The sequence below is a fragment of the Ictalurus furcatus genome, chromosome 24 (assembly GCF_023375685.1).
Source record: "Ictalurus furcatus strain D&B chromosome 24, Billie_1.0, whole genome shotgun sequence".
Classification (NCBI taxonomy): Eukaryota; Metazoa; Chordata; class Actinopteri; order Siluriformes; family Ictaluridae; genus Ictalurus; species Ictalurus furcatus.
The window spans coordinates 17426861-17454823 of NC_071278.1; the positions used below are offsets into that span (position 1 = coordinate 17426861).

General features: G+C 38.2%; 1 protein-coding gene across 2 annotated transcripts in view; it reads left to right on the forward strand.

The window, feature by feature from the left end:
• The window catches only part of vps50 (VPS50 EARP/GARPII complex subunit), a 152075-nt gene that overhangs the window by 106336 nt on the left and 17776 nt on the right, over positions 1–27963 (forward strand). For both annotated transcript variants that reach the window (XM_053613102.1, XM_053613103.1), the window contains exons 20-23: positions 222–328; positions 2481–2602; positions 6433–6513; positions 24226–24374. In XM_053613102.1, the coding sequence (XP_053469077.1) occupies positions 222–328; positions 2481–2602; positions 6433–6513; positions 24226–24374 (459 nt within the window). The remainder of the gene's footprint in view (positions 1–221; positions 329–2480; positions 2603–6432; positions 6514–24225; positions 24375–27963) is intronic.

A 27963-nucleotide genomic window follows, 5' to 3' on the forward strand; every position in this document is an offset into this window, starting at 1 on the left:
ACTGTCAAAGTCTCCAGAAGAACCGTGACTGATTCTGCAACATGCTCAATAACACTTACAGCTCATTTCCTTACAAACTGCACTAATAGTACCTGAGACTACTATTTTTTATTAGGTTTTTTTTTTAGTTAGGTGCCACTCTTGAACATACAAAATATCTTAATGATGTGTTTCATGCAGTGATGTTTTTTTTTTTAATAAAAAGGTGTGTGTGTGATCAGTGTGTCCAGAGAGACTCTGCGCAGCAGAAAAAGATCAGACTACAACCTTAACAAAGTCAACGCCCCCATTCTGACCAACACCACTCTTAACGTGATCCGTCTGGTCGGTAAGTAGTTGATCTTTAACATTTCTTCCACTTAAAGGACACGGAACAGAACAGTGACCCTGTGCGAGCAACCTCGATTTGTCGATCAATTAATAAGCTAATGGCAGAGGTGTGTGCCTCGACTCAGCTCTTTGTGGTTAGATCTGTTTTGCATTTGCCTCCTCATGTCTTTCAGGTCATTTGAAGCAATGATAATTTGTCTAATGCATCAGCTGAAATGGCAGCTCAGACACCATTAGGTTTTAACTCTTCAGGAGAAAGCAATGGACGGGGGGACGGGGGGGACGGGACTTTTTAAATGTCTTTTTTTTTTTCCTTTTCTTTCTTTGTATTGAAGTTAGTTGCTTTTCTTTGTGACTCACACTTCGATCTTGGGTGTTGTTGTATCCTGGAAATAAACTGGGGAAAACCCGAATCAATTTTGGTTTAAAAAAAATATCTTCCATATCTGCTTTTGTTTTCTCAGGTAATGGGAACTTTTTTCACTAATCCTTGACAGTTACACTGCAAATAATAAACAGTTTTTGCGTCAGTAGAAGAATTTTATTACACAAAAAAAATACCCCTGACATTTTCCTCTTAATCATGTTGGATTTTGTTCCGTTGTTTATGAGATGAAGGAAATCTCTCGTTGAATCACGAATACAAAAAAAAGCCTTTCCTAGGCATAAACATGGAGCGATTTTTCTTAATATTCATCAGTCCTTATTCAATCCTAACTATATTACTATCTTGCATTTCATATGTAAGCTTTATTTTTTTCCCCCCCCTAAATTCATTTGCTCTGCATCAGGGTGCATGGAACTGTCGATGTCCAACCAATAATGACTAATCCACCTTAAACATTCCATCTTATTATGATTGACTAGTGCACGTTTCTCGAATTCGTAAAATGATTGCTGTAGAAGCTTATTTACAGTAGAACCAGATGAAACATTAAACCGCCTGTCACGGTGCTTCTTAACTGTCAAACAGAAGCCGATTTTATTGCTTTATATACACTCACCGTCCACTTTGTTAGGTACACCTGCACATTCATGCGGTTATCTAATCAGCCAATCGTGTGGCAGCAGTACAATGCGTAAAATCATCAGATACAGGTGAAGTGTTTCTGGTAACGTTCACGTCACACATCAGAATGAAGAAACAGTGTGATCTCTGTGACTTTGATCACAGCATGGATGTTGGTACCAGAAGGGCTGGTTTGAGTATTTCAGAAGGAGCGACAGTTATGTGGGTGGAAATGCCTTGTTGAATTAAGAGCTCAGGAAGTCTATAGTAACTCAAATAATCACTCTTTTTACCGTGGTGAACAGAAAAGCTTCTCAGCATGCACAAAACCTCAAACCTTGAGGTGGATGGGCTTCTAGAGCAGAAGGACCACATCAGGTTCCAGTCCTGACTTCCAGACTCACTCCAACCGGACAGTTGAAGATTTAAGGCTGACAGGAGTGAAACGTGATGTGGTCTTCTGCTCTAGTAGTCCACCCACCTCAAGGTTCGATGTGTTGTGTGTTCTGAGATGCTTTTCTGCTCACAATCGCTGTAAACAGTGATTATTTAAGTACTATAGACTTCCTGTCATCTCAGACCAGCCTGATCATTCTCCTCTAATTTCTCTCAGAAACAAGGTGGTTCAGCCTGCAGACCCTCTGCACACAGGATGTTTTTTGTTTTGCGCACCATTCTCTGTAAACTCTAGAGACTGTTGTGTGTGTGAAATCCCCAGGAGATCAGCATTTTCTGAAATACTCAAACCGACCCATGCCACGAGATTCAAGTCACAGAGATCAAACATTTTCCCCATGATGTTTGATATGAACATTACCTGAAGCTCTTGACCTATATCTGCGTGATTTTATGTATTGTTGTTCTGCTGCCACATGATTGGCTGATTAGATAACCGCACGAATGTGCAGTTGTACGGGTGTTCCTAATAAAAGACATGGTGAGTGTTTGTTTATATATTTAATGTAACTGATTCTACATAATACCTAGCTATATGTTGTAGCAGTTTATCATACCTTGAACTGATAACTACTAGAATGATAAATTCCTCACTGCTTTTTAAATAATGGATGAATTCTTATTAGCGTTTCCACCTAGCTTTAATAGACTCTGGTACTGACTATTGTGTTATTGTCTTTGGCAGGCAAATACATGCAGATGATGAACATTTTAAAACCCATCGCCTTCGACGTCATCCACTGCGTGTCACAGCTGTTCGACTACTACCTGTACTCCGTGTACACCTTCTTCGGCCGGAACGACATGGTATGACCGGTTGAGCTGTCTACATGTTAAATATAGTTAGTATACAGTATAATATATCTTCTGCGCTCTGATCATGAATTATTCAGCAGTTACGTACAGACAAAGTGCAATTTTTTATGTCGTTTTTTTGTTTCCATGGTGCATATGAGAATATAATTTCATGTTTATGAATCTGTCACACCAGTCGATCGTCTTCCCGTGGGTGCACTCCAGAACATAATTACCGCTATTATTGTCAGAGCGAATTGAGCGTCATGTGACATGGCAGGGATATTGAAGTGGGAGTTGGATGTCAGTGTCTTGAAATCTGTTTAACTTTTTAAAGGGAAAATCTTTTTTTTTTTTTTTTTTTTTTTTTACACGAAATTCGTCCTTGTACCTCCCAGAGTATCCATTCACATTTTTGTATTCTGAGAGACGTTACTGTTCAGAGTGATTCATTTCGACGTGATGTCCTGCTCCCAGATTTAATAATTCACCTGAAATTATTCATATAAAACGTTAGTTAGTTAAAAGTTAGCGTTTATACGTTTTTTTTTCGGACTCCTTAGCTATGACATTGAACAAGATGTCTCCGGAGATCAGTTTGTGTCCCCAGATGGGAGTGGCGCATTAAAGGAAAACGCCACAAATGAAATGTTTACACTGAAATATTTGTGATCGTACGTTGTTTGCTAATCTGTTAGTTGGGGTTGCGGTTTTTTTTTTTTTTTTTTAAAGTTAGCTATTTTATGCTGTGATGACATCACAGGAGGACATTTTCTAGCACTATTAAAATGTTGTTTAATTGAAGGAAAAAAAAGAACGTTTCTCAGCAGTGTTCGGTGTCGCATTAATGAGAATTCCAACGTGGAATCAGTGGAGACGTCGGTGCAAAAATCGGACCCCGAGTTCCAGAATGCATTGCAGCTTATCAACAAATTTTGTGATCTACAAGATAGCTAGCATGACGGTGTTGATGGCAGTTTTAGCTAGAATGTCGAAGGTTCAGAAACTGTACAGCTGAGGAGGTGAGAGAGATGGGTAGACTAAATGATTAAAGCGCTAATGCATCAGTAGATGAATTCCCTCTGGCGCCAGGTAGTCAAACAGAAGTGTGGGTAATGTACTGGAGGAATTGTTAACCAAAGTAAAACTAGACCAACATGCAGACTGAAGAAGTTGAAACTCAGAATTTCATTACAGAGTAGATCTTGGATGCCAGTGAAGAACACAACTTTCAACACTTCAGCAGCACTAGCTAAATCCTGAACATTTAACAGGCATCTGAAACTGGGAAACTGTTCTACACATACACGCCTGCTGTGACCCATAACTGACTCTAAACACATACAACATTCAGAGTATGACTTCCTTGAGAAATGAGTCTCGGTAATATTCGTTCGTACACCATCACAAAGCCGGCTGTGCCGCACGACATCGCATCAAGCTCAGCACTGAAGATTGCATGTTTAAAGTTAATAACTTGCCCCCGAGGCATTGAGTGGAAGAAATGGGGACGAGAAAGATATGGAGAAACACTGACACGCTGGGAAAAATGGATCACCTCTGGGGTGATGAAGGACCTCGTAGTCAGGCAGAGCACCAAGCTGAGCAGAGTCATTCCAACACTACTGTTCGAGCAGCTGTCTCAGTAACGAATGGCTCTTTTTCAGTGTGTTAATTGAAGTATTAAGTGAAGTCTGTGCTATAATTGACCACCTGACATCCACTATTCGGTGTTAAAATAGAAAAGACTAGTTTTCTTTGTATGCTGTAGTGGTAGTTAATTTTAGTAGCTGTATTAAAAACCCAGGACATCTTTCACGTCTTTTTGTATGTGATTCAAAAGAACTGACCTTTGAATGTGGTTTAACATTTCTTTGGAATTGCTTTTGGGTTTGGATTTTTTATTATTTTTTTTTCCGTCCAATTATTATTATTTTTTCTTTAAGCATGCTCCGTCTCCATCCACACCCACCTCAGGCAGCTGTCCGGCCGCTCCAAGACTGGGCTGCTGGGTAAGAGTGCAGTGTGACCACCTGTCAGTGTCTCCATCTTAAATCAGACACACTTCATGGTGTGCATGTGTACGATTGATTGATTTATTTGTTTGTTTGTTTGTTTGTTTAGACTTATTTACCATATTTATTTGACACATTTCTTTGTTCGTTTAAACCTATTTATTTATTTATTAATTATTTGATATTGATTTTGTTCTGTTACTTACTTATTTCAACTAATTTAATCGGCACTCGTTTGTTCGGACTTTGTAGACTTTCTTTTTTTTTTTCTTTCCTTGTTAATTCATTCATTCAGTCATTTATTCGGTTGTTTATTTCTGATTTATTTCAGCTTATTTATTTATTTAGACACATTTGTTTATTTTTTTTTTTTTCTTTTCAGCATATTTATTCTACACTTAATCATACTTTTTTTTTTTTATTTACGTAGATTTATTTGGACTATTCATGATTTGCCACAGCGACCGCACGTGTAGTGTGAACAGTTCAGTGATGCGATTTTACGACGTGAGTGCTGAGGCTTCGAAATTTTCATGCAAGTCCGACGTTCTTGTTGATGAATCTTGAAATGTGAGCACCTCTACCACAAACAGAAAAAAAAAACAATAATGAGAGTCATCGGCTCTCACGCGCAGCAGATCCCTGAATCCAGTTTATCTTTCTCTCTACAAAAATTGTAAACACGATAATAATGCTTCTATTAAAAAAAAAATTATTTGGCAGGTCGGATTCAAATGCTTGTTAATTACAAGAAAACATCAAAACTAAACAAGCCACAATTCCTGAAGCAAAACAACTGATGCTAAGTGATTTTAAATCATGTAGTGCGAGCAATACAGTGATTCTGAGACTTCGAAAATCATGTATTCATGAGTTGCTTACTAATTTATTTGTTTGTTTGTTAGATTAAACTGCGGTTTATATTTAAGCAGTTCTCATTGCTATGTTAAATTACTGAAAGCCTGACTTTGAAAATGAGCTGTGTAGTTTGGTCGTAGTTTGGTTAACTGCAGCCAGGATCAAAGCAGTTGGATTACTACACTGTTACTGTTACTACACGCATTAAAGTTGTTTGAGCCTCAGCGTTTGCTCAAGTGTTGTGCAGATGATCTGTCTGATAGTATAAACATGTAAGAATTGAGAACATTTAGCAGCCAAAGATGATAGCAAAGTGAGATTTATGTCCCATTTTGTTTTGTCTGTCCGCTTTAAAGAGTGTTAATGTCTTCGGTTTGAGCAGTGAGGACACAGCGAAAGAACGAGTAGTCCATAATGAAACAAATCTTGCGGTAAAAACGGTTCCATTTGGCAGGCAAAAACAATAAATCGACTTTTGTTCCTGTCTGTGTTTTGTTCTCTGTGTTGGATTTGAAAATGGTTCTTCTTAAATGTGGTTTGTGTGGCTCCCATAAATTTCCAAAATACCTCGAGTTTTCCCCTACTTTGTTCCCATAGTACTGGGAGTGATGTTTGCAATCAGGCTGTGGACAGTTTTAGTTTTGGTTTTGCAGATCATAGCTCACTGCAGTTCAACCATCAGTGTTGGCTACATGCTGACCTACAAATCCATGCACATACTGTCCATGATCTGAGTAAAACTGTTTGTGTTGTGGTGATTAGTCATGAGATAGAGTTCATAATATCTCTGTATCCGTATTGCATGTGAGTGGACTTGGTGCTCTAATTGTTGTAATTGCATTTGCATTTGTAATTGCGCGTGTGCGTGCGTGCGTGCGTGTGTGTGTGTGTGTGTGTGTTGTAGAAAAGTAATGACTAGGGACCATCTCTCTGACTGTGTGTGGTGGTGTTCTTGTCTCTTTGCTGCAGTATGAATCATCCGGACTGGGGCTGATTAGCAGTAGACTGAGGACGACACTCAACCGCATCCAAGAGAGTCTCATAGACATGGTAAAAAAAAATATAAATAATCCTAAAATATACCTCCATTTTTCTCTGTCTATTTATTTCTCCTTCTACCCTGGCTTTCTACTCATTTGTGCCTGTAGCCTGTCTGTTATGATCCATCTTCTGTTTTCTTCAGCGTCATTTCCTTGTTTAATTCTTCTCTTTCCTTACTCTCTCACTCTCCCTGCCTCGCTCTCCATTCCATATATAAATATATAAAAGCGTGACTGTGAAACTGAGTGGAAATGGTAGTGTGCATTAAGCCCAGTCGGCCATAATCCATCATCATTCTCTATCATCTCATGACCCCTAGCTGTCAGCCAGAAGCCCCAGGTGAATTAATCGCAGCCATGCACACTTAAATAGCCCTGCTTTTTTTCGTTCCGTGTCCTGTGCTTTCCATTGTGGCCCCCATTAGGGCCCCTCATTAGGCCACCTCACATGCTCTCTAGTCCGAACACTGATTGAGGTTGGGTTTCACTGGAACAATCTCCACTCAAGCTGAACCTTCAGCTTGTTTCATTTTCTTTGGTAAGAAAACTGAATTTCTGATCAGGCTCAGAGACATGGGTTATATTTCTTCTTGTGTGGTCTAGTCATTATCATTAGACCGGGTCATATAGTGCCAAAGAAAGGTAACAATCTATATAAGTTTCAAACCAACACTTTAAAATGATCCTGAAACTATTACAAAAAGGTGCAAACATTCACTGATGCTCAGCAAGGCAACACACTAAATTAAAGAGCCAGAGGGGTGTAAACTTTTGAACAGGATCATTGGTGTAAATTATTATTTTGTTTAAAGATCCCCTTTTTTTTTTTTCCATTTAGTACTGCCCCTCAGAAGCTACATAAGATATTTACGTGTTTCCCAGAAGAAAAAATAACAACATTATTATATGAATGAATATTAATATTCATCAAAGGTACAGAAAAGATGCAAAAGCAGCAACAACTCGAACTGTTACTAAATTATTACTGCGATTAAACCTGTAGAAATTTCTCTACTGTAAAAGCGTTTCTTTTCCCTTCTCTCCTTCTTAAGATGTCGGTCTATCTGATATGTAATCCAGACAAATCTCGGTGGATAAAACCAAAGTCCAGCCATTTTTCCCGTCTGACTATCTTGCTTCACTCAGATGCATCACGTTACAGAAGTTAAACGCATTACAGTTTTCATATTTTTATCATGTTGTCAGTGCCTCTTTAGTTTGCACTTTTATTTGAGTGATAAAATATGCATTTTTTTGCAATTAGTCCGTTTAAAACCGAGAGCCATTTGCTTTTATTTCATTAGTCTTTTTTTTGTTGTTGTTGTTGTTGTTTTATTTAATTTCCTGTGTAAAATCAATGTGCTTTTATTACTACAGATAATTTCAGCTTATTTGAATTTATATTTTTGTATATTATTATTATTTTTTTTTTTTTTAGAGTGCATGCGATCTTGCTCTCAGTGGGTTTATTTATTCCCTCTATAAATAAAGAATTTAATTTGTGAAGTAGGTATGAGGTTAAACACCACTAGAGAAACAAACCGAGAAGTTAGACAAATCATTACAGCTATGGAATCAACAAGGATCCATGACTAAGCCAGAAGCTTAAGGCAGCCAGTTTGACACATTGGATTTGTTTCAGCAGAAGCAGTGAATGATTGAATGCTTTCAGCTGTAGGTTTCATGGTTTTCACCTTATTGAACATGCTGCCACAGCAAGCAACCAGACCAATAATTCATTTTCGCAGAGGGCTCTCCTCGCCACCGAGCTGTGTGGGGGTGTCTATGGTTATGTCGAGTCAGAAAGAATTACGCTGCACTGCCCACATTGGCGTCCTCATTTTCACAAATTATCAACCAGATCACTGCTGGACTCTCTCGCTCTCTGCTGTTTTCCTTCTGCGTAAAGCTTTTCGGGTCTGTTGAGATGTTGGATGTGGTTTTCAGTACCCTGGATGTTTTGTATACGTTTATGTTTATGGAAAGGTTTCGCATGTAATAAATGACCATAATCAAATCTTTCTAGTGGTTCCTATTATAAGATTACAGTAAACCAAATATTATTTCTTTTATTAAACCTATTTTTAGACATTTTTATGAATTTCGATCTCTTGGCAGATCTTTTTTTTTATATATATATATGTAACATTTTAAACATTTATTTTAAGAAACAGGCTAAAAATTATCTGCCAAAAGAATAAAACAATTTAAAGCTGGAAATATAAAAACATCTAAAAAACTGGATGAATAATCTTCTATTTAATTGATAGTAATCCCATATTAAGAAATATTTGATAAATTTGCCCATGTTCAGGATGTTTTTCCTTGTTAAGGTGGCATTTTTTGCAGTGTAGTATAATATGTTAAATCTGTGTTTACATGCAGAAATTTTCATCAATCCAAATGAATTCATTCCAGTTGCAGAATACCAATGATCTTGTATCCTAAACCGGACCTATTACATGTAATCTGAGCCAAAGTTTAGCATCATTGTTATTATAACAACAAGAATCACTTCCAGTCAGTGCATAGAGCTTTTTATACTCGTACTGCTTGAGATATTAATGAGTTTTAAATCATTTTTATCTCAGCAAAACCTCATACAGATGTCATTATTAGATGGACGCTTCTGAGAAGAAGCGTTTAGGGCCACACTAAAGTTGCTCACTGTATCACATTCACGAGCTGGATTAAGGATGCTGTATTTGTTGAAGATGACATAAAATCCACGTTATTCATCAGTATAAGGTTTTTACCAAAGTTAAAGGCCATTTTGGGAAATATAGGTGTCTGTGCCCCGCCCCTTTTTTTTTTAAACCAAATGTTCTGCATTCCTATTGAATGTCTGGTGAGTACTACAAGCTGAACTTTATCAAAGTCAGTTCCCATCTACCACAGGACATTAGTTTGATGCCCGTCCTAGTGCCTATCCGTTATTATTATTTTGAATAGATGAGAAACTGTAACATGATTCAAGTATTTAGACACAAATGTTTTCATGGCTTTTATTTAGCTGTTTAATAGATTATTAAAAGGAATACCCACCTTGTTCAATGGGATAGACATTTTGCTCAGATTGGCCTCAGTTGGTTTACTCTATTCCAACTGAGGTGTTTACTTGAACATTTTTATTCCAGTTGATGTATTAGGCTGATTATTAACAGATTATTAGGCAGCATGTAAACACAGCTATTGTCAGGACAAATGTGTATCAATTAGCACGAAATACTCAGGCTACTATGTACAGGATTGTTAACAAATTTATACCTGGATGGAAAAATATAGATCAAAAAGACAAAAAAAATTTTATTCATTTAAGTAATTTAGTGTGCGACAGCTTAGTGGTGCAGGGAGTCCACGCTTTAATCATGAACTATGGTTACTGAAGGTGAATGAATGAATAATGTAGTGCGTTAGGGTTCGCAGATGTTTCTTTATTACCACAAGTAACAGAAGTTAGCAAATTATGCATTGTAAAATACATCGTGGAAAACTATCAAAATGACATCCGTTCAAAAATTTGTGTTGCTTTTGGTTCCTCATAATTGTAATATTGCATTATTTCATAATATTGTATTAGGATTTTCTCTGTATTGAGAGAGCGGTCTTTTCTCTAGCTTCCTCTTCCCTGCCGTCCCAGTTTCAGCAGAGGTTATTTACATTTTTACAAAAAATATTTGACAAACACATTCGTCTCTCTTGCTTGACCAGCATCATTCATGAAGAAATGATTTGACATTGTTTCTTTCGGTGGAACGTTGACTTTGCGCATATACTGTATATGTGTGAAAATGTATCCACCTCAAGCCTGATCAGGAAAATGAATGATTTGCTGAGACCAGAATTAACACGGTGACACAGCCTCGTTTAGTTTATGAACAGCAGTCTCCGATGTCTGGTCTGGGAAGTTGGTCTGCACAAATTCATCAAAAGTCCTGTCTGAGAATCTTGGCTGCAGTCGTTACCTTGAGCTTTGCTGTGTGTGAATGTGACTTCAGGGCCATCACGCCATTGAGAGAAAATAAAAACAGTAGTGAGTTATTGGGTGATTTAGAGTTTTTACGGATGTAACAGCAGGTCAGTCTGCCTCTATCCCTGTTGTGAAAAATGAGCACATCCTACACAAGTAGTGCCACTGCAGTTTAATTGAGCAGATGGTCGAGGAGAGTTTTGGCAGAGGCTTGAAAGGAATTATGTTTGAGAAACAATGCTATAATTGTACTTTTTCAGACTATAGACTATAGACGTTTGTGTGGGTGAAACATCCCAGAGAGTTTCATCAAGAGGAAACATGTTCATAAATGCTAAAATAGGTTCCTAACTGCTAACTAATCTTTGATTAGCAATACTTGCTCCCTTTTGAGCTATCCCACAACAGTGCTGGCTAGCTAACATGGCTATGAGGCACTTGGGAAATGGAAAGATCCACAATCCAGACATCCGTGTAGAGTAAAAAAAAAATTTTTAGCAGTTGTGGAAGTTTCTTGGGCATCAAATCTTTGAAACAAAGGTCAGGTCAACTGCATAACTACTGAAAGGACAGCCAAGGAAGATGATAAAGCTCCATCAGCTGAGCCTATTGTAGTAAATGCACTGTTGCATTATTGATATTTATGAAATACATTAGAAACTCTGTGAAAGCTCTTGTGAACCTATGATTTTTCAAGCTTCAGGTCAGCTGTAAGGGGCAGCTGTTGCAGCTCAGTAACAGCATATCCCTCTTTAAAAAAAAAAAAAACAGTGTATTCCCACTACAGCTGCCCTGTCTGCACATCTACAGCAGTATATGCTGCCAGCCATTATATCACATGTAATTGCCACCGGTAGCGACTTTAAGATAAGAGCTGGCGAGCTTTTCCCATGTGAACACTCAGCCAGATCGACCTGGCCACTAACACAGGCTTAATGTTGCAAGGTGGTAGACGAGAACATAAAGCTGAGGGTCTTTTACAATGTTCTGCAGAATTAAATGCTTTTTAGGGCATTATAGCCATTACGACTGAACCTCCCAGTGGATCTCCTTATGCGGTTCCCTAGAAAAGGCAGGGCTAGCCTTTTCGTTTTTTTGGAATCGAAAGGGAAAAATGTTTCGGAGACGAAGCGTTTAGTCCATCCTCCCACACACACACACACACACACACACACACGCAGCTATTTCTGTTCGGCTCCATAAATCATTCATCACCTAAGATAAAGTCTCAGTCTCTGGAAACTTTTCCCTCGCTCTTAATCATCCTGTTCCCCTCGTCTGCATGGTTTTTATCTTAAGGAGATCATTGAGTTTGACTGACATAATCAAATCTACAGAATTTTTGGCACCCTTCATGAAAACAATTTTATAACAGCGCTTGCAGTGAGAGCTGTTTGGAGCTTAAAACATACACGGGTGAATGTGTATATAAACACAAAAGTTTTCTTATGTAATTCTGCCATTCTCTGAAATTCAGTCCTACAGTGCACTCCTCCAATTAATATATGGTGTGTGCGTGTGTATCTAGCACATCATGCAGCTAGTGGTTCCAGTCTGTGGGTGGTTTAGGGAGCTCCTCTGGGTTCACTGCTGTCTATTGATTAACTCTGTTGTGATGCAGTGTAACATCACAACCTGCTGTGCAGTGAATCACTGTGCAAACAATGTGTGTTTTTTGGTTTAGAGAAACACGCTCCCTCTCTCTCTCCCTCTCATATATATATATATATATATATATATATATATATATATATATAAAGAGAGAGAGTGCGTTTGTAGGTTTACAAATGAGTGTTGTCATTGTATGTTTCTGATCTTTAATATTACATCGCCAAAGGCTAACATTCAGGGGGAAGGTCTATCACGTTGCAGTCAGTAAAAATGAGTGTGATGCAGAATGTCCTTTTTTTAATCCCCTGACTATTTTTTTTTTTTAAATACTTTCATAGGTCACTGTTAGTACACTTATTTAAGACTTATTCAGTATAATAGTAAACCCCACAACACTTTAATGCTAACAAACTTGTGAATACGGAAACTACTGCAGCATGCATATATATATATATATATATATATATATATATATATATATATATATATATATATGTGTGTGTGTGTGTGTGCGTGTGTATATATATATGTGTGTATAGTCCATCCCATCCACTCAGATGATGCAGTCCCGCCTTTGAGGGTATGTGTTTGTAGGGGTAAACACGGTTTAATACAAAAAAAATTATACTAATACATTTTAAAAGTACATTTTCAACGCAGAAAATACATTTTCGTCTCATAATTTTCTTGTCTAATGTGCCCCATTGAATCTTCTTGAGCATGTCTGAGCTGACTGGCACAGGAGCTCAGGAAACAAACAGCATTTTTTTGTGTATGAAGAGTGCACCTCCTTTTCATCTCTGTATTTATGTCTGTTTAGACCACATGGTCTGTTCATTCCGATTCATTCGTATTCGGTTACATCCTTACTATAAAGCCGTGGTTACCATGGTGACTTCAGAATGGTTCAGGGATAAAATATACACCCTAACACCGTGTCTGTGAGTTTGAGTCCCAATGATGCTACAGCAATGCACAGTCAGGAGTCCAAGAGAGCAAAATCAGCTCTGCTGTCTGAGTGAGACGGATGGCGTTATCTCCTATTGGTCAGATCAACGCTAGCCAATAATCCACATCCATGAACTCTTGTATATGCAGGAAGGCAGGTAGCATGCCCTGTGATGTTGCATGATCAGCAGTTCGAAGAGATGTGCAGATCTCAGATCAGTTTTGCCTTCATGCTCACACTAGCTTGTGGATGGGTTTGACTATATTGGAAGAAATTGGTTAATAATTCTTAAATAATTACTATCTTTTAATTCATTTACAATACACCACAAGCTGATATTCTGACAATGAGCCAGACAAATAATCAAATCAATATTAATTATCTTTAATCCTTGCTTAGGAATTTCTTCAGTTCCTTAGCAATAGTTCCGTCCCGCAGTAATTTAAATGCCTTTTAAGAAAACATTTTGATTGACATTTGTAAGAATTGTTAAGATAACCACTAACATGGACTGTAGTGTAGCCACTGCAGCTTTTACAGAAGATAAGTTCCATTTCAGGAAAAAAAAATGAAGCTTTCAGTTTCATAGAAAAGCCCCCTCTCTATTGACAATTCCTGAATGGCGCACACAGCCCAAAAAGTTAATACGTGGAGCTCATGCCGTCTCTTAGATTGACGTACTGCTGACAGAAAAGCACAGAGCATGGCTCTGTCCAATTGGAATTCACTGATTCTGATCTCGTGCTGCTGTTCTTTTCACAGTCTGAATAAAGCATCTTTCATTATTGGCTCCAGAGCCGCTGATTTAATTTCCTCCCTTCTCTCTAAAGTTACAGAGCGGTTCTCCTTCTAGGAAGCTAAACGTGAGCAGTGCTGTTGAGATTGAACACTGGGGTCCTCTGACATCAGGCTTAACGAATTTGAAGTCCAACATGACATCCAGGAAAAGAATGGAGTTTCTAATTCTATTTGACAGCCATCTAATGAGAAACACATTTGAACTATTACCGAAGGATGATGAAGCAAGTGGAGAATTTGATGCGGTGGTAATTGCCTACCGAGTTAGAATTAGATAAATCTCTGGAGTGCAAAAATAATAATAAGGCTAAGTTTGCAGTAGGAGGGACAGGTGAGGAAAGGATGTCTCGAACGCAGATGTCTCGTAGTTTAAAGCTGGTTTCAGTTTGCGTCTAGGACGTGATTTTGTTTCTTTCAACTCAACAGTCACTGTCATCCTGAATCCAGCCATGCCTGGATGAGCTTCTCGGCATGTGTAGGCGTTCAGGCATGTACTGCTATCCAGCTCTACGCTGGATTGTATGAGATCTCAGCAAAGGAATTTAGCAAAACCCCCAGCTCACAACAAATCAGCTGCTACTATTGAGATGAAAGCCAAGAGCAACACTCATATTTCAGCAGTGCAGACCAGCACAGTCTGCCACATGAATTCTGCGGAGCAGATGCTGACTTTTTAAAGACGACACAATGATAGGACTTAAGTCTCCAAGCCAGGAGAATCACAAAGTAGGTTTTGTGGGCAAAATTTCTTGGATACCATCACGGTAAAAGATCCAAGCCCCCTTAAGCTTCGGTATGTTGCAGAGACTTAGAGCAAACTGAATGTATAGCATTATAGAGATTTATGATACCATATGTTGCTTTATTTATTTATTTTTTATCAGTAAGGCTGCTCAATAGCCTTGTATTGGAACGTAAAGATCTGACTTTAGAAAAGGCAAAATAAACTGTATCTTTGTGCATGTATTTTATCAGTTACACAGAAAATGACACTGACCCAAACTCTGACAGTTTTCAGCTAAGATAATTATTAGTTTTAATAATAATCGCAAGACTAAAATCTTTTTGTTAACCAGAACACTTACCAAATTGCACACTTAAATTCTCACAAACGAATAAAATAACGTTTATTAGCAGTTCTGATATTTATCACACAAAAGAACAATGGCTGGCATCAGCCAATCAGGTTTCAGCAGGCATTTCACAGGGTTTATCTGTGATCTCTTCTTGTGTGTTCTATTTAACTTGGTCACTGGGGGCACTATTTGCGAAGGGAGCTTAGATGCTGCAGGTCACAGCTTGCAGATGTGTTTGTTTTGTTTTGTTTTGTTTTTTTTAGTGGGGTGTTTAGATATTTTTATGGTACGTACATTCAGCAGAACAATGTCATTAAACATAACACCAACCATGGCAAGCCATGTCTTTACGGTGCACAACCTCGCAGGGGCATTGCCATGCTGGAAACAGGTTTGAGCCTCTTAGTTCCAATGAAGGGAAATTGTAATGCTACATTATACAAATACATTCTAGACATTTGTGTGCATCCAGCTTTGTATGGCAACAGTTTGGGGAGATTTATAGCATACTGAATGTGTAGTGCTATGGAGACTTATGATAACATATATTTATGCTTTATCAGCAAGGCCGTATTGGAACACTAAGATTTGGCTTGTTATAATAATAATAATAATAATAATAATAATAAACTAAAGATTACTATTACTTCTTTGTGTATTAGATAAATGTCAGAACTTCTAATAAATGCCATTTGATGCCTTTTTAACTTTGTGAGAACTGGAAAGAGTAATTTGGGAAGTGTTCATCTTTTAAAAAAAAACAACAACAAAGATTGTATTGTCATACAGTCTCCATCTGGTTTGCCTAAGGCTTCTCTTAGCCATAAGCTTTGTGTGGGTTTTAAAGCACAAGCTGCATTTGCAGTCATTAAGGGTCAGCAGATGATCCTGAAGCCTTTGATGCAAAAGCCTTGGTACAAAGATCTAGAGACTCCCTTGCTCCAATTTAAGATATTGGAGTACATTCTTTGTTTGGAAATGAACTAACTTTTTTTTTTTCTGTGCCCAACAAAGATTTTTAAACTTCATAAGATTTTATTATGTTCACAGAGTTTGTGAAAATAACTTGATTATCATACTGCAGATAGGTTTTGCTGAAGCTACTGGTTACTCACACAGCAGGAGGAACTTTTAGTGGTTAGAGTAAGTAGCTTTGCAAGTGAGGGTGGAACAAGAAGTACTAAGGAAGAAGGCTGAAGAAAAATCTGGACAGATTCAGAGAAATGTGATTGAGAACGGACAGAGAAATTGGATTATGGTGCGTGCCCGACTCAATTATTGGAAATGCTTTCTGAAATCCTTGAAATCCTTATTTCTTATGCTTATTCCTTAAACTGGTTACATTAAAAATGCTTTTTTGCATAGTCTTCTTTAATAGTTATTGTTCAGTAATCTTTTTAATTGTTGCTATTTAACGAATAAAATACAGTGGTGTGTGCTGTTATAGGAAAATCAATGACTGGTTGGTGTGATGTGGTCCAATGCAAAATGGAGTTACGGTTACCACCTTGAAGTGGATTAATTTCCTTTAACCACATGCCCCAAAGTGTCTTCCCCCCCCTTTTTTTTACAACACAGCAATTGGGCAAGGATTACAATTTATCATTTATTAATTAACAACATGGTGTGCTTTTTAATTTCTCGTTTCTAATTACATTTAATATTGTGGAACGTCCACAAGACAAGTTAGTTTCTGTTATCACTTATGTTATAGCAGTTATAAACAGCCGTCCCCTAGGCAGCCTCTTTTTATTCTCTCTCTTGATGTTTATAAGATAAAAACAAAATGTCGATCTGTCATCACACAGAAATAGAAAGGAGACCCACCGTGGAATTTCATGCATATGCAATTGATTATCAGGTTGTTAGTTAATTATTTCTGTAGTCAGTTTCTTGCGCAAGTGATATTTCGGATATTGTATTTGAATATTTTTGTTATAGATTTTGTGATTTGTTGTTTAAGGGCATATAACGTTCCTATAGCTTACAGTCTGTGTGCTAACACTTTACAGAACTGACAAAATTACATCTATCCATCCATCCATAAAACCTGTCTGCATATCTGTTCCTTTTCTTTGCCTTTCTTTTCTTCTTTACCGAGCCAGAAAAGGAACCCATTCATGAACTCCGATTCAATTCAGCCTTCTGTTTCATCCACTCATTTAATTCCAGAGAGAAGCCACTTTTAGATTTTTTTTCATTAACTTCAGTGCCTCATAACATTTGCTGTATTTGCTGAAAGATTAAATTTGTTCATGTTGCACCACTCATAGCCCTTTTTTCTGAACAGGATGATTATATTTTCCTGTTTGACATTTATGTAGTAATATGGTAAAAGAAGGGCAGGTACACACTTGCTAAATGAAAGACAGAGGATTAGGTTATGCTGGCCTTTGCTGTAACTCTCCTTGTCTTTTCTCTGTACATAATTTAATGATGAATGAAAAACTGCATGGCGTCCTAACCTGGGATTTGAGCCTCTATGAATGTTGACTATGGATGTGCTGAATATATTGACCTTAACTGATAAATTGGAGATTGATTAACTTGGCAGCTTTTCGGTATATTTCAGCAAATTCGTCTCAGCTCCTGGCTGAGACGAATTTGAAAAGAGGGAAAATCTATCAGAGCCATTTCATAAGCATTGGGTATAGCTCATACAACAATTTGTAATTTCCTGTAAAAAAAAAAAAAAAAGAAAAAGAAACCACTGGCATACTAACAACCAAACATGGAACAGATCGGCCAAGGAGAACAAAAGCAGTTGATGACAGAAACTCAAAAACAATAGTTGGTGACATCACTAGCAACCTCCGCAGAGCAGAGGTGAAGGTATCATAATCCACCATTTGAAGAAGACTTCAAGTGCTGAAATATAAAGGCCATACCACAAGATGGAAACCACTCATGAGCAGTAAGAATTAGAACGCCAGATTGGAATTCACAAAGAAATACAGAGATGAGCCACAAAAGTTCTGGAACCAAGAGTAACCTCTACCAAAATGATGGAAAGGCCAAAGTTTGGAGAAAGAATGAATCTGCTCATGATCCAAAACATACGAGCTCATCAGTCAAGCATAAGGAATGTAGTGTTATGGATTGGGCTTGCATGGCTGCTTCTGGAACAGGCTCACTAAACTTTATTGATGTAACTCATTCTGTCTGCCAATTTACACAAGAAAAGACTTCATCGGTGGGGGGGAAGTGTAAGGTTTTAGACTGGCCATCTCAATCACCAGACCCTAACCAAGTTGAGCAGCATTTCACCTCCTGAAGAGGAGACTGAAGAAAGAACCCCCCAAAAAAATAAACAACAGCTGAAAGAAGCTGCAGTAAAAGCCTGGAAAAGCAACACACACGAAAAATGCAACTCTTTGGTGATATCAGTGGGTTGCCAGCTCGATGCAGTTATTGTAAGCAAGGAACATGCAACCAAATATTAAGTATTATTTACTTTAAGATTGTCTATCTGTTCCTAAACTTTTGCTCACCTGAAAATTACGTAGTCTGCCCCCGAAGGTGTCATGTTTGAAGTTGTTCAACACAGCTAGATGTAAATATCAGGAAATAAAATCTGAAATTCTGATTTATCATCTCATATCCATCTTTTGATCTCAAACCCAAAGGTCTTCAGTGTATTAGCGAAAACAATAGTATTGGCCTTGCTGTTCCAATACTTTCTGAGGGAAGCGTATTTACCCATTTATTATTTATTTGTTCTCTGCCGTATGGCATGTACGTTGAAGGCTGGACTCTGACAAACATGACTACTTCTCTACAGTCGTGCTGTTTCTACTCGCTGTAGTTTTGTGTAATTTTAAATAAGTAAATAAGTCATTTCCGACAGAGTTTATAACGTGCTGGCATGCAGTTCTTCCACAATAAGTCTATGCTGTATGCATATCGAGGCATTTCGATCGTTGTAGTAAAGGGATTAAATCAATCTACTTAAAAATGTTTTGTTGTTTAATATTACAGAAAATTATCATCTAGAATTCTGTAGTAATATATTCAGATCAAATTATAAATGCATGTAGCTTTTTGTCTATTGTTAAAGCCCTTTTTATCCCAATTAAATGCTGGTTTGTTACAAATAACACAATAATCTCTTGCATTTAAGCACCATTTAATTGTTCTACCAAAAGTAAAGGGAAAAAATTAGGGCCAGGGACACATAATTAGTGCATATACAGTATAATAACACATTTTTCTCTTCTTTTTAATTTTGAGTTACCCACACAATTTCAGGCTATTTAATTATTATGCAGATTTTTAAAATAGATTGGAGTTGATCACAGAATTGTTTGTTTATGTGGACCATCTTTTGATGGAAGCGTTCTCCTGGCTGTCATTTATATACCATAGGAGGAATAGGATTGGATTATTGTTGTTGTTTTGTTGTTTTTGTTTTTTTCAGTTTGTCATTTTAGCAAAATACTTTACGAGTGTTGCTTGTGCTGGTGTCTTTAAAAGAGAATACAGGATGTCTTTCATATTTATATTGATATTGGGTTCATTGTAATAGTAGAAAACCAGCTGATGTTTTACCAATAACTTATACCACAAGCTGTTTAAGTCTCGAATCTGATTGATCCAAAGGTATTGTTGAATTTTTCTATGACAGTAGTGGCAGCAATGCATGTCACAGGTTAATATTAAGGCTCTGTGTTGTATACTATAGTAACGACTCGCACACACTGGCGTTTGTGTAGTTGTCGATGTTGGACGACGTTTTCTGTAAGGAGTGTCAGCGCCTGCGACTTTACCTTTTCCAGCACGGGAAAGTCTTCAGGATTGAGACATTTGCAGTTTCTCAGTAGTATGACGAGCTGCATTTTATTCGTCTTATTAACCTCTAGACGAAGAAAGAGCTCATCTGCTGAGGGAGCGACTGTTTATAGCCGTGATAATAGGATCTAACTAGTTTCACAGACATTCCACGACATTAAATGTAACTGTAAATAGATTATAAGTATGCCATGATGTTTTACTCAATCTCAGACTCGCACTTATTCCAGCTTCTTTTAGCTGTTAGTTCTGGCAGCACCAGCATTTCTGCAGTGCAGGTCTTTTCGGTGCTATCAATGTTTAACAGCAAGTCATTTATTATCAAATAACGCAATCACAGATATGAGTCATCATTTCTTCTTATTGATTTGCTGAAGTTCACTTTTTTTTTTTTTTTTTAACCAAGCCACCACTGAGAATATTGTACATGAATAATAGATTATTATTCTGCAGTCATATTCCATTTCTAAATAAAATGTACTCCTTTCCAGGTATAATGCTCTAGGCCTTTTTATGAAACACTGTAATGAAAAGCTGTAGAATTAGCTCCATGACAGTATATTTAATCTCATCTCTATTGTGATTACTTTTAGTCCATGCTCAACATTAACATGATATAATCCCTGCTAACAACTGATTATCAGTTTAGCGTTGTTATTTTCTCTGTTCGGTGGTATTCATATCCAGGATCATACAAGACTGCTGTTTTGAATATAATTTTCAGGCTTAATCTTTGGATAGGGCTTTTGGAGTTTGTATAAGATCGTTTGTTGTTCCATTACTTATTATTCCCTTTGCTGCAAAATATAATTGCTAGGTCAAGGCTGCCAAATGGTAATGTCATGGTTTTCAACCGATTATGTTTTTGCTGAGGGTTTTTAAAAATTCTTTTTCTACCCGTGTTTAGAGAAACAGTTCCATCAGCGTCGTTTTTAACGCCTTCCCTTTGCATTTCTTTCTCTCGAATACTGTGGAAAAATTAATGAAAGTTGTCAGTGTAATTTATTAACAGTCATGAATGTGCATGAATGTTGATTCCCAGTTGTTTTTCTTGCCATTATTTATTCAACTTAGTGACGCTCATCATCTCATTGACACCGATTATCAAGCAATTAAAACGTTATTACAGAGAAAATGAAAATATTCAGCATGATATTTTAAAAGTATCTTCATCTGGCCGTCCCAGCAAATTCAACCCAAGAGCAAGACTGTCTGATGCCAAAAGAAGTCTCCAGGGATCTGCTAGAAGGTCTTGCAACTGTTGGTGTCAACATGTATGCTTCTACAATCAGAAGGAGATTGCACAAAATTGACCTGCATGGGAGGCGTGCCAGGAAAAAGCCTTTGCAAGCCTACAGTTTGAAACGGGCAGTACATGCAAGAAAACCCTCAAAATTCTTGCATCTGAAAGAATATTGCATGGAAGAGTGGTAAAAAAATAAATAAATAAATAAATAATTCCAGCAAGTCAATGTCAGAGACTGGTGGACAATTATGCAAAACGCCTACAAGAAGCTATTTCTGCCACAGCGGGCAATACTAGCTTCTGAGGCCAAAAGTGTACTGACTTTTTCCACAGAAGAATATCACGTTTATTAATATTTCTTTTGAATAAATGACTGAAAAAGCCCATTTTCATTATGGTTTTGTTCAAATATATCAACTTCATTAATAGGCACTGTTTCAAAGCTGATCAAATGTTTGCTTGTCCAAATCTGTCAAAAAAAAAGCAACAATTTCCATGGGGTGTACTTAGTTTATATAGATTTCCCTTCTTTAAAGAAATTTAACATAACGCACCTTAAATAAATGTCTTATACAGCCATCAGAGCAAATTGTCCAGACACACAGTATTCACGTTCACTGTTAGATGGCTGACACACAGCTGTAGCTTTAACTGAACGCTAGTGTTTGCTGCTTTTTAATGTCAATCCATTGTCTTGCCTCTCAATTCCTTCCGATTAAACAAAGGCAATTCCCACCAATCATACTAATAGTCTTTTAATGTTGATGGTCAGCTATATCCATATGTTAAAAACATATGAAAAACCTTGGCTCTTGCCTTTCTGTTGTTAGAGGCAGTTTTCACTGTATAAGAACCATCGCCAAGATCAAACTTCTCTGTTTTTTTTTTTTGACTTAAAGAAAATCATTCATGCGTTCATTTCCTCGCGCAGTGACTTCCGCAACTCAGTATACATCAAGCTTAATCGGTGCTTATTGTCCTGTTTACAGTGCAGAATGCTGCTGCCAGGTCACTCACAGGAACCAAAGAGAGAGCACTGTACACCCCTGCGTGCATCACTTTATTGCCTCTCCACTCAAAGTGCTTTCATTTGGCTTTTAATGGATTTGCTGCTGTTTTGCTTGTATTGCTAATTTACTCACATTTCAATCACTCAGAGATCCTCGAGGTCTTTCTTTCAGACCGTGTTCACCGCTTCAAGGTCAAAGCTGAAACATGAAGCGTGATTACGCTTGTACAGTTTCAATATTTACATCCAGCCTTAGTCCTATATTTACACACTCTCATTTGAACAGGTCCAGTATGGAATAGTGTTTGTTTCCGTGCTACAATTAAGTATCGTACTTTCCATAGTACCTATCTTGTTGGGACTTTTTACTTAATTTGTACTGTTACATTTTTTTACTGTTATTTTTTTTTCCTCTTTTATTATTCCTGGCATCGATTTTGAAGTGATGAACACCGTTCGTCCAAAAGATTTTCCCTCAGTTAGTGTTTTGACGATGGTGGTGAAGTGCGCTCAGTCCAAAATCTCCCACGTGTTCAGTTGGATTGAGATCTGGTGGCTTTGAAGGCCATGGCATGGCATGTTATTTACATCATTTTCATCCTCATCAACCCATTCAGTGAGTCCTTATGACGTGTGGTTTGGGGTGGGTTCATCCTGGATGAGACCACTCCCATCAGGATAGAAATGTTCCATCATGGGGTAAAGGTGATAAGTCAGAGAAACTTTGTATTGATTTGCAGTGGCTCTTCTGATGGGACAAATGGACACAGCCTTGCAAGGGAAAATGAATGACCCCTACTGCATAACAGAGCCACCAGTCTCCCTCACTGTAGGGTTCTAGCTTTGAGGGATGTACTGTTCTCTTGGACGCAACACACAAGGACTTGCCACTTTTTTTACTTTTCTTCATTGCAATTTCCAGCCCTGTTTACTGATGTCATTCTCATCGATCTAAATGCAGATGCACCTTTAGTCACTTTTGTGCATCTTTGTGACTGAAGCTGTTGCCCCAATAAGAACACTGGTTCTGGAAGTGGTGACTCAATGGTGGAGCTTCTGGGTTACTGAATAGAAGGTCGGAGGTTCAAGACCCAGCACTGCCAAGTTGCCCTTGTTGGCTCTTAAGCAAGCTCCAGGGAAGTGGCATCATGGCTTACCCTGCGCTCTGACCCAAGCTTCCAAACAAGCTGGGATATGCAAAGAAAAGAATTTCACTGTGCTGCAATATATGTGTGACAAAATAATGGCTGCTACTTCTAGTTGACAGGAAGCCTCAAATAACTACTCTTTACAACTGTGGTGAGCAGAAAAGCATCTGAGAACACAACACCGAACGTTGAGGCGGATGGGTTTCAACAGCAGAAGATAACATCAGGTTCAACACTTGTCAGATAAGAACAGGAATCTAACGGTACAGTTCGTATAGGCTCACTGAAACTGGACAGCTGAAGATTGGAAAAAGACCCGCCAATGTTCGGATGATATGGGAACCACCTGAAAGCTATGCTTTTCTGTTCTTTTTCCAGCTACTGTAAAGCAGCAGTCAGAGCAAACATGAATAGAATTCACACTGCAGAAAAGCCATTTGACTGAACGGGAAAGGACGTGGATTGTGAAAGATGCACATACGTTTCAAATCGCAGTTACTTTCACTTCACTCCGACTTTATCTAGGTGGACTTTAACCTGTGTGCCTCAGTTTTCTGAACCTTTTTGTAATTTTGCAGCTTGGCATAGGAGAGATGTGGAAAAAGCGTTAAATTGTGACTTTTAAGTTGCTGATGTCAGTGCAGTGCCACATAGTGTCAACAGATTTTAGTCCATTTCTATTACCGTTCTGTGAGGGAAAACGTGCTGATTTAAATACGCTATTTATTTTCCTTCGCTAATGTGTAGTAATGTGTGATTTGGATTTAAGCCCAGTAGTAACGGTAATCCTGGGAATAATGTTCAATCATGTTCAATTTACTTCTAGTCTGCACACAGGTATATGACGTAATTAAGTGTAGCTTACGTTGTTGTAGCCTGACACTGCATTAAATTCCTGATCGGCACAGAAGTGCTGTGTTAGCGCCAAGAAAATGATAAGAGATGATGTGTGGCCTGCTGTTTTGCTATGATGACGCCGCTATTTTATTTAATTTATTTATTTATTTATTTTAGGTTCTGCTGATTTCTGGTTTTGTGTTCATGCACTTATTCAATTGAGGGTTGCTGTAGCTTTTAGGAAAGTAAAACTTTGACCTTTGCTCTTTTGTGTGTGTGTTTGTGTGTAGGAGGCAGGAGGAGAGAATGTAGCCACCCATGGACCCTCTGAGGACCGAAAGGAGAAGGTGCCCAGCCCTCACCTGAGCCAGCTGGTGATTCTGACGGCCAGTGGCACGCTGTATGGGCTAGCAGAGCGCGTAGTCGCCACAGAGTCACTGTAAGAGCACCACTTCTGTCCTTTAGCATTTTTATTCATCCAAATATTTACCTTCTGTTGCAATTTAACCAGTCACAAACATTTATGAAAATTACTTAGCTCAAGGAAGCTTATCAGACCAGGGACTTGCCAGGGTGATAGAGATGTTAGTTCAAAAAAGTGGAGTGTCTTCAGATTTTCATTGATTTGATTAGTGTAGACTTGATTAGTGAAGTGAAGACGTTGGACACAAGGACAAAGAATCGTGGGGTTTTTTTTTTTATTCTGCTTCAAGATCAAAACCTGTGTCTCATCCAGGGTTAATGGCACTAGTCAAAAGTGGTAATGTGAAGCACCACTACGCAAAAGACAGAGTTATCTCCAAAGGAAACAAATCTCTGTCTATTTTTCCAATCCAAACAATTCACACATCAATACACATCAAAACATTCACACATCAATAACAATAATAAACTATCACTTGATTTTTAAATCTCTAAAATCTGAGATTTTGACATTAGTTTATTTGATTTTTTTTTTTTTAGCCATGTTCTGTCCTATTTTCAGTCCAAAGTAACTCATATTATGTGTGCATCGCCAACCATGTTTTTTTCAAAATGGCCGGTTTCCACGTGCACTAAACTGATGCCGTGTGTAAACCCAAACTGATTTGCTTCCATTTGCTGTGAAAAAATATCCTCTGGGGTGTCCTTAAGAAAAGGCTAACTTTGTAGCATTCCTCTTCTTAGAGATTACAAAATGAGAGCTGAGGCACTGAGTCATACATTGTGTAAATATCTTGTGATGCTCTTGCGCACATCAGTGAAGTTTCTTGGTGTCCTTGGATGTTCGGGGTCTCGGTCGGTGTACACAGCTGTAGTTAATCAGACCATGACTTGTGTTCGAGTGGCATTATTCTACACTTCTCAATGAATGTTATTCTCTTAGTCCAAAGTCATCTTGAGACTTTCTCAGCTGCAGCAGTGACGTTCTGGATGGCTTTCCATCTCTTCTCACCTGAGATCTCCCATATTCTGTAGTCCAGAGGTGTTCTTGTTGGGGGCCAGATGGAGAAAAGATATGTAGTCAGAGGTAGCAGACTCTGTATTCATTCAAATAAATTAATAATATGCCTACTTGATTCGCACCTTTGCCTTTCTCATTGAAGTGACTAACTCAGTAGTTGGGGTTTAAGGCCTTTCTGCTTAATGCCTGAAAGTGTTGTGGAAATATGTCCCTGGGACTGCTGAATTGTTGTCGAGTTGTTTTGCAAGTCCTGTTGTAGAGATTTGCGTTTTCATTACAGAAAATGTTTTGCACACACAAAAAGCGAACAGCTGAGCCATGTCTGTTAGTGCTCTCATTATGCACATGCTTTGCATGATTCTTGCTGCTTTAGGTTACGTGCAAAAATCTCCCATTCGCAGCGTGACTGTTTCTTGGACGATTGATGCTTTATATTTTATATCTTTTCTAGTCTCGCTCTCTGCAAAAGGTTTCCCATTCTTGACTATAAGCTGAGCTAGCCCGTGCTCTACATAGTAAGCATGAAAAATAATTGCTGCTGTTGTGTTTTTTTTTTAACCGACAGCCTGGCTGCCAGTTGTTTCACCCTCTGTTCTCATTCAGCACTAATGCACATCTTGGAAAAAGTGATGTTTCATTTCTCTAATTGCTAAACTCCTGAATTACCACAACTGATTCCTGAGCAATTAAACAGACACGCTTCCCTCTGCGATATGAAAACAAATCGATCACGATATGCCACATATCAATTCAATAGGTTCAGTGTAGCATCCAATCATTTTAGCTTCGCATCAGATTATTCCAGTTTAGCATCAAATCAGATCAATTAATGTAGAACAGAACTGTCAAGTATTATGACAATATGTCATATATGGTGACCTCATGCTACATAATGTAGTTAGCGCTATAGCTATCTGTGTGCGTTTGAAGATGAATAAGACACTGCAGTGTCGAACCTGAGCACGAGCACCTATCTCAGTACCCTACCTCAAACCATGTTGAGGTAAGTTTAGCTAATTTACTAACATTACCTGGCTATATTTAAGTTCATTTTTACTTTTTAGTACTTGAGTATAATTAAAAGACTTTAAACTGGGGGCATGGTGGCTAGTGGTTAGCACGTTTGCCTTGCTCGTTCGGGGTTGGAGGTTTGAATCCCACCTCCGTCCTGTGTACACGGCGTTTGCTTATTCTCCCCGTTCTTTAGGGGTTTCCTCTGGGCACTCCGGTTTCCTCCCACAGTCCAAAGACATGCGTATTTGGCTGATTGGCATTTCCAAATTGTCCGTAGAATGTGTGTGCGCCCCAAGATAGGCTTCAGGCTCTCCCGCGACCCTGTGTAGGATAAATGCATAGTATGGAAAATGGATGGATACATAATCTGTACTTTCACTTGAGTATAATTTCTCAATACTTTGTCCATCCCTGCTTCTTCCTCTCATGGGCGTCCTCCAGGAATTTCTCTCATAGCACCATCAATTCCTGTAGGATGTCACTCTTTGTTGACTCAGAGACCAGCACTATTTCAGGGCTCAGAGATGTCTTACTGATATGCTGGGGAAACCTCAGCTGTTTTTCCGTGTTAACCAACAAATGCTTTTTTTATATACTTACACTAACACAAAGGAGAAGCCAAGACTTTCATCTCATATCGTACTTCAAAAATTACTAAACTAGCTCTGTTATTGTCTTTGGACCAAACTTTACACTTCATCTAGTCCAAATTGCTGTAAAACCTTCAATCTTTTTTTTTTTTTTACCAAGATAAAGTTCAAGTTATCATGTAATAACAGTTAAGAACGCATGACTTCATGCATTCACACAAAGATATCCACTCTTGAAAGACTGTAAACGTATTCATTCATCAGATCTTGATTCTTTCCTTTAAGGTTCGTTTGTGATTTGTGCATACCTCAGATTTAAAAACAAAACAAAATAGTTTCAAATTGATCTAGCATCCTCTGGTAGCCTTCTGAAAGTGTGGTCTTGTGGTTCAGAGGTGCACAAATTCATCATGAGGCCATACGGCATACCATTCCATTATTTTTACTGGATTAAAAAAAAAGTTCCATGAATGCTGAAGATTTTTAGACAAGTAAGTTATATATGAATGAATATTTGATTCGTAGAGTCAGTCCGTTCTGTCATTTTTCTTCTAGCGGTTACAGAAAGGAACGGGGGCAAGTCCTCTGAGACAAACCACGCTCACATAGGTAACTGGTCATATATTCCTTGAGTGAAATCCCAGATTACTCGCCAAATTGCTGTGTTTGGCCTTTTTTTTTCTTAAGGGTCAGTTTTATCCATTAAACGGTGCAGTGTTGTGGATTCTGATGGCTTGCCTGCATCCCCACTAATCCAAATGAGGGCCAACCTCTGGATGACTTCTGGACTGTTAAATCACTGTTTACTTTGAAATCCCTTTCTTGACATTTGGCTGCTGGTTTTTCTTTCTGCATTTTTTGTCTCATCACTTATCTTCTCTGTCTCGCTCTCGCTTTCTCTCCCTCTTCTTTTGTCCCTGGAGCTGAGTGACTGACGAGCTGCTGGAGCTGCATGCCATAATCCAGAGCTCAAAGATATG